General features: G+C 38.9%; 2 protein-coding genes across 3 annotated transcripts; one reads left to right on the plus strand and one right to left on the minus strand.

Moving 5' to 3' along the window:
• Positions 1 to 1,214: 1,214 nt before the first annotated feature.
• LOC146318120 (uncharacterized) lies at positions 1,215 to 7,770 on the plus strand. 2 transcript variants are annotated; one of them, XM_084731955.1, is made up of 5 exons: positions 1,215 to 1,663; positions 2,980 to 3,263; positions 5,290 to 5,638; positions 5,720 to 5,886; positions 6,476 to 7,770. In XM_084731955.1, the coding sequence occupies exons 1-5, from the start codon at positions 1,333 to 1,335 to the stop codon at positions 6,518 to 6,520; spliced, it is 1,176 nt and encodes a 391-aa protein (XP_084588081.1). In that variant the 5' UTR covers positions 1,215 to 1,332; the 3' UTR covers positions 6,521 to 7,770. The 2 variants fall into 2 exon arrangements, with proteins under 2 accessions (XP_084588081.1, XP_084588080.1); XM_084731954.1 differs by having other exon boundaries at positions 1,228 to 1,663; positions 2,980 to 3,297; positions 5,318 to 5,638.
• Positions 7,771 to 8,035: 265 nt separating this feature from the next.
• On the minus strand, positions 8,036 to 11,808 carry mgst3a (microsomal glutathione S-transferase 3a). Its single transcript, XM_084731956.1, has 6 exons — positions 11,634 to 11,808; positions 11,056 to 11,181; positions 10,763 to 10,836; positions 10,563 to 10,620; positions 8,861 to 8,933; positions 8,036 to 8,758 (listed from the first exon to the last, which is right to left on the minus strand). The coding sequence occupies exons 2-6, from the start codon at positions 11,170 to 11,172 to the stop codon at positions 8,622 to 8,624; spliced, it is 459 nt and encodes a 152-aa protein (XP_084588082.1). The 5' UTR covers positions 11,173 to 11,181; positions 11,634 to 11,808; the 3' UTR covers positions 8,036 to 8,621.
• Between the last annotated feature and the right edge of the window lie 726 nt (positions 11,809 to 12,534).

Raw genomic sequence — 12,534 nt, forward strand, 5'->3', positions numbered from 1 at the left:
CCCAAACTAAAGTAAAGAAATAAATAATAAATTCAAGCTAAGGGCAAAAAAACAACAACAACAACAACAACAACAACAACAAACAAACAAACATACAAAAAACTTCATATTGTTTGCTAGATGGCTAAAACTGCAGAGAATTATTTTGCTCAATCCACCTTTGCTGTAATCCACGACTCCTAAACCCCCAAAACGCCAAGTTGACTAAAAATGTTATTTACACCATTTGTTTTTTAAATTATTTTATTATTATTATTTTTAGATTTTTTTTTAATCTTCACTGTAGATTATTATCTTAGGGCCAAATTCCTGCGTATACACACTGTCTGAACTGGGAGTGTGTGGGTGATGGTACATGGCATGTTGGGACTTTAAGAGACTTGAATTTTATGTTTTTTCTTTTTTCTTTTTTTCCCCCCAGATGTTCTTTACCTTTCAAAACTAGTCACCATTTACTCACACTGTTTGGGAGATTCTACAGTGCTGTTTTTCTGTGAATCTCCAGAAGTGTTTTATGGACTAACAAAGTAAACCGACCCTCAATTAGCATGACTGAATTTTCATTTTTGAGTGAACTATCCTTTTAAAGTTAATACTGGATCACATTTTACATTGACGTTTTGGAGCAACAGAATTATATTAAATCACATTTCAGAGTAAAGTTTAAACTGAAATTTAAACAGAGGTTGACCTTTAATCTTTCCCCATTTTAAGTTAGTTTTAAAGTTTTGTGCAACATTAATCCTTGTTGCAACCCAGCCGCAAATTATATATCCGTGTATATTTAAGGAAGTTAATGTTTACTGTTTGTGTTACTTTTTCAAATTACACTGAGGTACACCTTTATATAATATGAAGTGCACTTTTGTAACCTTGCTTCCATTTCTAATGAAGTGAAATTAAAGTACACTTTATTAAACCATACCAATAGTGTACTACAAAGGACTCTCGTAAGTACACTGAAATACCACTTTAAGTAATGAAGAATTATATTTATTTTAACTACATTGAAGTTGAACTTTTATATTTTGAAGTACGCTTTACTTTAAATTTAAAAATAAAAAGTACAAGTACACTTAAGTGTACTCACTTTTGTACTGTTACATTATATTTCTAATACGCTGAAGTATAATACTTTTTACCTGGGCTGCCCACAGCTTGACAGTGTTCAACACTACAGCGCTCTACAACAAGCGCTCCTGACGCACACAACTGACGCACTGACATCTGATTGGAGCAGACAGCGACAGCGGCCGCAAACTGATGCATTTTTTTTTTTCAGAGGAATAGATACAGAGATGAGTGATCCTGACAGGGGAAATACACAGATGAATGCGCAGTGGGACCAGTGACGACTCTAGTTTAGAGCAAAGCGCGCCCGTCTCTCTGCTCTGGCACCGCCGCCTGCCGCCGCCATGCAGCCCCACCCCTGCTCCTCTTCTGCCCGACTCCCTCAGGATATTTTTAGCGCTGATGATGTGCCCTGTCAAATCACGTAACGGAAACAACCTCAGAGCTACAAAGCAAAGCAGAGCCGCGAAGAGTCCGCTGCGGTGCCTGTTTTACTGTAATCAGCAGGAGAAGGCCGCGGAGGAGATGAGATTTGAAATGAATCTGGTGTTTGGCGTGTTAGTGGTCCTTACCGGCTCATCGCAGACAAGAGGTAAGGTGTCATCCCCGGTGAGTGTGTCTTTGTGTGATGAGGACACACTGCTGACGTGAGTTGGACTCGTTATTCAGCACATGATGCTCTGGACAGTCTATTGATCTTATAGAAAGTTCACAGAGAGCTGCAGGCTGTTGGTGGCATTTCATCATTACTAAATTATATCCACTTCTTTAATTAACTTTAGCAGGGTGCGCTAAATCATTTTGAGTTTCTCTGAGCAACAGGGTGAACATTTCCCTCTATAATTTTAATCTGATTTGTGTCCAACTCATTTTCATCATTAAAGGGACAGTTCACTCACAAATCAAAGATACCTATTTTTTCCTATTACCTGTAGTGCTATTTATTTGTCTAGGCAGTTTTGGTGTGAGTTGCAGAGATTTGGAGATATCTACTGTAAAGATGTCTGCCTTCTGTCTAATTAAACGGAAATAGATAGCACTACAAACATACATTTGAAAAACTCAACAGTTACTCAAGATAATCCACCGACCTTGTTGTGAGCAGTTTCACATATAACTACACCCACCAGCACCACACAGAAGGAAGCATGCATCTACTCAGGGAGGACAGGTTCATGCTCATGACAACGCAGGTGGTAAATATTAATGGCATCCTTCAAGGGCTGAATGATTAATCTAAATTTTATTGAGATTGCATTATGGCCTACTGCAATTTTCAATTTTCAGAGATGCCTTGTCCTACAAATCATAATCTAGGTACATATCTCTGAAAAAAACATAGCTGTTGAGTTTTTTAATGTTTTTTGGCCCTTTGAACACCACAAGTCAAGTGGCATCTAGTTCCAATATATTAGAGAGAAGGCAGACATTTCTACAGCAGATATCTCGAAAAATCAGCATCACACCCCAAAACCATCAAGATGGATAAATAGCACTACAGGTAAGAGTAAAATATGTATTTTTAGATTTTGTTGTGAACTGTCCCTTTAATGACATTTGACGCAGGACATAGGTAAGGCTAGCTGCACGGCTTACTAGTTACCAGCAGCTACAGTTAGCAGTTACTCGTAGTGATATGCTGCCCCCTATTTGTTTGGAGCATGAATTCAACACGTGACCAGTTCTTACACATTGAATCTTTAAGGAAAAATGCCAGACATCTCTGCCTCCAAATGTATTTCAGTTTTCAGTAATAATAAAGTGAATTTATTTTGGTTTTGGACTGTTGGTCAGAAAAAAAAGATGAATATTTCACTTTACCCTCTTAGGAACTGTAAGAGGAATTTCTAAGACATAGTTTTATGAACAAAACAACAGATTGATTATGATTTCTGTTTTATTTCATAGGTCAGAGCAGTGCTTCACCTCCTGTCCTCACTCTGGCTCCTCTCCCAACGAGTCATGCTGGAAGCTCAGAACCTCCTGACCTGACAGAGGATCCTGGGAATGAGATGCAACAGGGAACAGACAGTCCTGCAGGCAGGGATGAAACCTCAACTCAAGCTGCTACCATTACCAAGACCAAGGGGACGGTCCGTTCAGAGACTTTGACAACTGCAGAATATAAAACACACGTGTTGACCACAGGCTCTGCGCTGACCACACCTCGACACACGGACGCACCCGCCGTCATCACTGCACACCCTGCTGCTGCTTCACCTTCAGGTAACTGACACAAACCTGCACACATTGTTTATACACCTCATTTTCTTAAAAGTTGACAATTGGAAATATAGAAATTTTAGTCATCATTTCGATCATTTTCCAGTCTGTTCCTAAAATAAAACATCCCACACACTAAAATCTGTTTGCAAACACAGACTCCCTGCTCAGACTCAGTTCCATTGCCAGCAGCAATCCAGGAACATAGTGACCCCCACATGACTGGACCAACATTGAGAATAACCTAATTTGAGATCAGATATATATAACCCCTCTTCCGATGCCTAGTTGCGTCTTTGAGCAGCTCAGAAATAACAAACAATCTGACATGATGCCATCCAGATCACACTCCTGCCCCCCTTTTTAGTTGTTGTTGTCACTTCTCTGTCTGTCTCTGCACAATAATGTGGAGATTGTCACTTGGCAAAAATCTGCTGTTGCAGTTTCTCACTTCAAAAGCTCAAAATGGCATCACTGATTCTGATTTTGTGACAAGGATGTCTTTCCAATAATGCCAAGTATCAGTGTTGTATTATGATGAAATAATAGCCCTACTTTTCCATTATCTCGGCGCCATCTTTCCCACAGGAGCACTAATGACAGCCTGTCCCTTCAGTCTGTTCCACACATGTGAACAGCAGACAGGTAGTCTGGCTTGTAAGTTACAGAATGTACAAAGTTCCATGAACACACCACTCTCCCAGCCCCCTCCCCAGCTGTCAGCCTGAGCTGTCAAACATGATGTAAACAGACACATGTGTTTAAAGCTGAGTAAGAATATACTGGTGTTGAAAGAGGGAAAAGGCAGCGAACCTGGTGTGTTTATCTTCATTTTCATTCAGCAGTTTCAGATACATACCATACCAAACATACAACCACTCTGTCAGCTGTAAAAAGAAGCATTCAAAGTACTGGACAAAAAGCAAACAAACATACTTATATCACCACTGCAATGTGATGTAAAATTATAACTTATTGAGTGTTGATTTTTTTTCTTTTTTCTTTTTTCTTTTTTTTTTTGTTTATGACCAATGTCTCTATTTTTTTTTTTAAATAAAATACTGCATGGTTTAGGTTCTCCACCCCATAAACAATTTATTCTAATATCTTCATGGCAAAGTAAGGCAAAAAATAAATAAATAAAATAAAATAAAAATATATACACATTTATATATAAATAAAAACAAATATATAAATAAAAAAATATATAAAATATATAAAACAAATATATACATTTCTTTAAAACAACATGCTGTAAATGATCAAATAGTGATAAAGAATATGCTGCATATCTGTAGAATAAATTCCTCAACAGATTATACAATAGGGCTGAGCACAATGGATGACATCATTTTTGATCTAATACCTCAATATCAATATTGCTACAATATTGGTTTTTATTTATTGTTTTCAATATGATTTTTTTTATATAAGTAATCATCAGTAATGTGGAGGCTACAACAGCTACAGCATTCTGGTGAGTTCAGAAAATGACATTAGTGTAACATTACTGTAGTGCAGCTTTTAAAACCAGGAAAAAACAACATTTATTCCATAGTACAATATTAAGACATCCAAAATCTAGGATGATATCTAGCCTTATATCATAGATATTGATATGATGTCAATATATTGCTCAGCCCTAAGTGGAGGACATGTGTGTTGGATACCTGTTGTTTATTTGAATCAAACACAAACTGGAAAGATGCAGTAGTGAACAAAGTGTGATATCCGACACCACCATTATTATGCTGCTGATTTAATGCATAAAAATACAAACATTGTGTGAAACGGGTCATTGCCATCATGCCGGCTCTGTTTTTAACAGGGTTTATTGGCGTTGTTGAGCAGGATTGGTGGCACGTGTCCACAGAAACATGAATGTCAGTGGGAGTGATCGGTTTTCATGAGCAGGGTGGTGTAGAGTTTCCTCTGGCTGCTGAGTGCACGCTTCGTTTCCTTTGAAGAATCCTCTGTATTGTTTTGAATTGATACAGCACTGCCCTCACATCCCCACTTTCAGCTGCTGCAGACGGCCTTTCATCCACGTCGGCCGCACAGAGCGCCGCCACCACCCATCTGCAGCACCTCTCCACCACCAAAGGCGGAGCCCTCCTGACCCCAGACCCCCTCACCACCTTTTCATCTCAGCCTGCGGCCCTCACGGTGCCGGATACACGCCCCACAGCCCACGCCTCCACCGTCCAGCCACGGTCTGAATCACTGACCACAGCCACTGCACAGCCAACCACCACAGGACACCCTCTGACCTCAGCTCCGGGCCGGGGGCCTGTGGGGCCAACGCACCAGGAGGCCCCTTCTGAGCTGAATGTTGGCGATGAAGGTGAGGTGATGAGACAGAAGAGAGATTAGATTTATTTTCTCATTATGTTTTATTACATTTGTCCATTTTTGTGTCCTTTAGACTCTAAGGGACCTCGCTCTCGCTCCAGCTCCCCTCTAGACCCGCTGCTGGCTGGTCTGCTCTCAGTGTTCATTGTCACCACCGCCATCGTCTTCGTCATCCTCTTCCTCAAGTTCCGCCAGCGGACAAACCACCCAGAGTTCCATCGACTGCAGGATCTACCCATGGTAACACACACTTCTCTGCATTCAAATATTACAATACAGGAAGGTTGTTAAAATGCCCTCCCTGATTTTGCGATTAAAGGACCAGTCCACCATGTTTTTTTGTTATCCATAAAGGTCCGTGTGTGTCTATTAATAGTAGTCACTTAGTGTTTCTTCATCACCCTCATGTTAAAAGTATTTCTGCACCGCTGCTGATGTGGAATTATTTATTTTTATTTTTTTAATTAAAGTTATTTTATATTTACTTTTTACTTTAACAGACATGTATGACAGAGAAAATGGCTTAATCTGATGTTACAGACCGTTCTTACAGTCTGTGACAGTCTGTAAATCATATATTATTATATATACTTACAACTCCTTATGCTTATCTACAGAGACCCTTCAAGTCCTGTGCGCACAAGATTATGACTAAAATGATTTTTTTTTGTGACTTCAGGGGTCAATAGATGTCATCAGATATACTTAGAAAAAAGTCACAAAATTGAGTGTATAAACATTCACCTTTTTGCATTTTTTGCACCTTTGTTAAGTTGTCTTTAACAAGTGTACCACTCTAAAAGTTCTCCTGTTTTATTATGTTGTCCAGGATGATTTGATGGAGGACACGCCACTCTCCAGATACACCTACTGAAGGAAGCATCCTGTCAGCCATTATTACTCAGAGAACAGAAGCAAAGCAGACACCAAAAGGAGACCAGTGCAGATCCGAGAAAAGCCTTTGCCTGGATGCAGCTGCATCCCTGCAGATGAGTTGTGAGTTTTGGGTCAAAATGAGGTTCCATGAGAAAGTCTTTTATATGGGAGGTTTCAGAAGTACTTTTTTCCACATTCCCTTTAAGTTTCCGGTGGAGATCTTCAGTCCGGTGGAAACCTTTTGTTTTCTTTCTCTCCTGAGGCGAGTTAATAGTACCTCTGCACCCCTGACTGACTCCTCTTGTACGCACAGCACTTTAAAAGTGGCATGAATGGTTACAGTGCCCCCTAGAGGACATATAAGGTAATGTGGATCAAGGTTGCATGAAGTCCTCCATTGTAATTAAAACACAACCTCAGGTTATCCTGCGAGAAATACAGGAGAGTGAGCAGACAGACAAGAAGAGTGAGGATATTAAGTGCTTCAAAAAGACACATAGGAAAGTTGCCAACATGCCTAATGTAATTGAGGAATATAAATTATGATCCCATAGGTGACCAAATATGAGTGAAGTGCACTTTCAAAACAAATTGCCAGGTTGCACGTGCTGTCTTAAAACTGAGCAGGAAAGCTCCACAAAAATCTGAAGCAAAGCCATATCTTTGGGAAAACAGACACCAATTCTCTTACAGAGTAGGAACCTCTCAGAATTCAGTTGTTCAAATTCTTTACCCTAAATTACATGTGGAAAATGTACTTTTACTGTGTAGTTGCACGTGTAATGAAACTTGTGTCATCATGTTCTGATGCCAGTATATAAAACTTGAATTTGGTTATTCTATTTTCAATGAATGTTCAATCCACCAGTGCACAGAGTGAGATGAGACCTTGTTACACTAAATAAACACTTTAATATGAGTAAATTGTAAAGGTAAAACACACTAGTATTGTTCAATGTGTTGTAAAGTATTTATAAAGAATGTTTTTGCACAAGGTGTTAGCTCAAATGCTTTAAGTGGAGACGATGACAAGAGGCACGAGTTCAGATTGTCGTTACATGTATCTGTATTAGCTGGAGTATCATGCAAATGTGCAGGAACTATGCTGTTGTATCAGTTTTTACGCATAGTGTGAGTTACAGTGAAGTACGATGATGTGTCATTGAAATGTGGGCTGTAAGAATTTATTGATATGATGATTTCTTGTTTGATAATAAAACAGAAACACAACGCTATGGATCACAAGTCGCATATGCAGAGAGGGTGAGACCTTATTGAAGCACTAATGGTACATTGGTGAGGTATAAAGCATTATGCTGTGTCATCGTATGAAGGGCAGTTGGATTTGAGTCCAACAGCTCTGCAGAGTGAGATATAAATCCACCTTCCCAGACTTGTATTGCGGACTTCGAACTCGGCTTTAATAAAAAGAAAGCCACTCCCTTAAACACACACCAGTGTTAAGACACACATTCAATCAATACCCCCTCAGCTAACAATAAAAACCACACAATTGTATTTAACCAATGTATAATATTTAATATCATCAGTATGACAAATGGCAAAGACCCTGTTTTCAGAATGACAAACAACAGCTCAAAAAAATTAAAAAAGACAATCATCATGACTGGAATTATAGTTTTGTTACTCGTGAACAACAATATTTTTGACAAACCTTTTTAAGGTATTCATTAATGTACAAATGGACTGTCAGTCAAACATGGACGGCTAAATTCCCTCTAAAAATTAACTTTTTATTACAGCATCTTCATTTGTTTATTGCAAAAATACATGATATGGAAAGTCATGAGGCCGTCTAACTTCAAATGTCTAAATAAGGGCACAGGTGAAAATGCTATCAAGACAAACTGACAGGACAGACATATTGTGGGAGTGCCACGTCTGTTATCCTAAATGAGGTGTTTCCCTTTCTGAAGAACCGGTCAGGTCACTTTACAGCATCAACCTCGCCTAACTTCAAGTCTTAAATTGGTCAGAGGTTAACATACATGTTTTAAAGATATATGGGTACATTATAGTGGCTTTGATTAAAAAGCGAATGACTGAGTGAGCCCATCCTGAAGATTTCCTCCTCACTACTAGCAGTTAGTTTGACGGAAGGGGCCGTACCGTGGACCCGTCCAGCCAAGCAGGTGGCGGCCGTGGTTGATTGTGGTCAGTATCAACCCCAGCATAGCTATGTTCCCGAATGCTCCACGCATTCTTTTCTTAGGATCTGATTGAGAGGAAGAGTAAAAATAATAGTAGCACCTGTTACATCCTGCTTTTTATGTTGCCGAAACAGAAATTGTAAATTAAACATAAATTGTTATCTCACCTCCTGTGGAGTAACCATGTGCGTACACCTCTCTGCTTATAATCCAAACAACTCCAAGTCCACTGGCGAGACGCTGTGATGGTTAGATACACACAAGCAAAGGTAACACACTCAGATAAGACAGGCTTTTATATGAAGAGTGGAGTTTGGCATCAAGAACCAATTCCCAACAAGAATTGATTCCCAAATTACAATTCCAAAGGAATCTTTAAGATGTCTTCATTTCAATTTTGCTTAGCAATTCCTACACAAATTTCACTTGCACTAGTTTTATATTAAACCATGTACTACAAACAATTACCATATATCAACCTGTCTATCTGTCAGCATACACAGAGTGGTGCAGGGATGACACATTTCTGTAGGCCAACCTGGAAGTTGGCATCACTCTCCCTATTGGCACAGTCACTGCAGGAACGTAGTTGCAACAAAACATTTACAAAGTGACACTGTAACAACCTACCAAGTGAAGTGTTATCACCAGCAAGTTATTTTTTAACATTGTCAGTATGTTGTTTCAATGTTTCCACCACTTTCAACAACGTAGCAGCAACGTAACTGACGGTAACTTTGCAACTATAATGTACCAGTAAGGCTGTTATGCTACAATTGCATGTTGCAAGGACAAACTATGTTTCTAAGACTGGTTTCTTCAACAAAAGGCCAACAGGATTTTTCCACTGGATTTTGGAGTAGTGCAGAAAATCAGCTTAAACAAAAGTCATGTTTTGTTCATCAAGATCGTCTTCACAAATGGACACCACATTTATGTTTTTTTTAAGCATAAATACAATCAACAGAGGTAAAAACATAAAGCTACAAAAGAACTACACCCCAGTCATCTAACTCAGCATCACCGCCACTAAGTGACTACTGTGAAGCGTTACGTTGTTCAATGTCACCATCAACCTCTGTAGTATCATTTAGCCACTTCTTAGGAACCGCCTTTTTAAAGGCACATGAAAGTTTCAGAATTCACTATTGGGGTATTTACTGACGTATTTTATGCCACAGAACAAAAGGTGAAGATCTCTTGAGCTCTTGAACCACACACCTTTTTTAAGCCATCTAACCTAAAACTTGTCCAAAAAAATGCATCGACTTCAAGACCAGAAGTGCTAATAATCTAACTAGTTTCCATGATATAGGACTCATTCCTGCAGCCCATGCGAGTTGAATGAATGTATGTCTTCATACATTGTGAGTCTAGCATTATTCTCAGTTCACCTACTCACCCCTTGTGAAGCTGCTTGGCTAGCAGGTGAACAGCACAAATTGTGTGAGACTTGTAACAATCACCTCAAATAGCATCGACCTCAAACGCAAATGCTTTGCTGCAAAATGCTTTACAAAGATGGGATACTCTCTTAGTTCAGTGTTTCCCCTGGTAATATTTTTCCACAGTAATTAGCATTTGACACAATTCTGCTGTGAAAAATGCAGGAGAACACTCAGTGAATCTGAACTGAGAATTGTTAAGAAACAAACTGATAAGCAAAATCATAATTAGAATTTGTTAAAATCCAAACGATACCAAACCCTAATGAAGAGGACATTTCCTCCAGATTTCTGCATATAATTATCCTATCAGTTTAAAAAAAAAGTCAGTCTTGGTTTAATTGCTAAAGACTTTGCATGCATATTTTTTATGACACATGTTCGTTGATGTTACAGTAGTATGACGGTGCAAAAATCAACTTACTGGACAATGTAAACCACCGACAGTGAGGCAGAAAAGAAAGGCGGGGTAGACCTCCAGGCTGGTGAGAGATGATAACAGCATGTTAACTTTCACCTCTTTATTCCACTGTCGCTATGAATCATGAAAATGTGATGCAATATCAACCAGCTTGTTGTATTAGTTGTATGGGTTGTATTAGCCATATTTCAGCTCATACGTACGTGTTCTGGTGTGCACGCTGGATGCAGTTGAAAATGTTTCCAGTTTCTGGGTCGTCGCTGTACATCTGAGGATACTGCAAGACGAGGCAAGTTTATTGGTACAGGCAATTCAATGTGCTTTACAAAAGCCCCAAAAAGGGTGCAGTGCCTAAAGCATGAAACTATGTAAACAAAGTCAACAAACTGTGCGTGAGTGTGGTGGTGTTTAAAAGAGTGAGTGCAGATTTGAAACAGTGTGAATAGAAGGAGTGGACTGCAATCTACTATATCTGAATTCCAGTTCTACTACTCACCTGCACGTTGTACTTCTTGCGGGCTTTGCCAACTTTAAAGGCCAGATGTCCAATCATCAATATACTGGCAGCACCAGTCAGCACCACATATCCATACTCTTTGGAAAGTACAACCATCCTGACAAACTTGAAAAAGGGAAAGTAACAGAGCCGAATTAGTTTAGGTTATTCCAAATAAAAAGTGTATGTTTAAACAGTTCCATAAATTCAGCTTTTGACTGAATTTGAAGATAAAAACTTTTACTTGAGTTATTTTTATTCTAGCTATTCGTTTTTGTTATGACTAAGAGGAGGGAGGAGTTTCTTCCTGTGCAAATAAATAACACAAAATGCTGCTTTTTCATGCTTATGAATGCATCACATGCTGCTGTTTGTGTGCCTCTTTGCGCCTTATCAAACAAACGATTTACAAATCTGCAAACGAGAAAGGAGGTTGTAAAACCAAAAGTGGAGAGCAAGGACGCCATATAAACGAAAGGTCATTTTTTCAAGCGGCGTCACAAATGTCAGACCTACAAGTCTGAGAGGAAACACAAAAACGCAGACACCTCATAAAAATATATAAGCGTTTAACAAACCTTAAAGATGCAGAATACGACGTTGGTAGTTCAGACAGCCACAGACCGACCGCACTGAAGTTTCCGACTCAAATGTAGATGTGACAGCGGGCGTACAGGGTTACGTAACGCACGTACGTGCAACGAGGGCGTGGTAACCGCAAGCACTGTCCAGATTCTGTCCTGGAAAATTATTTACATGACAGTTTACAGCTAATGTGTGCTAAATGTCACGGAGACGTCCGGTTTCACTTGTCAGCGTTGCAGTACAGTGCTCCTCTGCAACATTTCCTCAAACAATCGGTTCCACTTATCTGACATGCGCATTAAACACCAGGTGAGCGATGCAGCTAAAGCACGTTACCATAGTAACCAGCTAAACTATGGGACACCCTCACCAGAGTGATGAGCAGGACAAGCCAACTTTATGAGTCAGGATTCAACCATAAACTGTCGGTAACTAACAAACTGGAGATAGACTGCCATATTTTAGTACAGGATACTACTTTATAGATATACTCAACTATATTTGAGTGAGGAATATTTACTTTTTATTGCACTACATTTATCATTGACACATTTAGTTGCTGGTTAGCCTATACAACGATTTTACATAGTTTAGTTTTTATTTTTATTTATTTTTTATTTGTTTAAATTTTTTCACACCTAGTTTTACTTTTTTGTTTATTATAATAAACTTACCACAAAGCCATTCAAACATGTTTATTGTGGAGAGAAGATTGGTACCATAATAGAATTCACAATATGTAATCACAGTTATGTTGGATGTTCAATATCTAATTGGTCTGTTGACAGTAAATTAGTGATAACAGTTTTATTTGAGCTACTGAATTAGTTGATTAAACAGTTGGTAAATCTACAAAATAATAATAATTGATTCATTGCTTAAATTATTTTTCAA

Source organism: Lutjanus erythropterus, chromosome 12, assembly GCF_056507025.1.
Source record: "Lutjanus erythropterus isolate fLutEry1 chromosome 12, fLutEry1.hap2, whole genome shotgun sequence".
NCBI lineage: Eukaryota > Metazoa > Chordata > Actinopteri > Lutjaniformes > Lutjanidae > Lutjanus > Lutjanus erythropterus.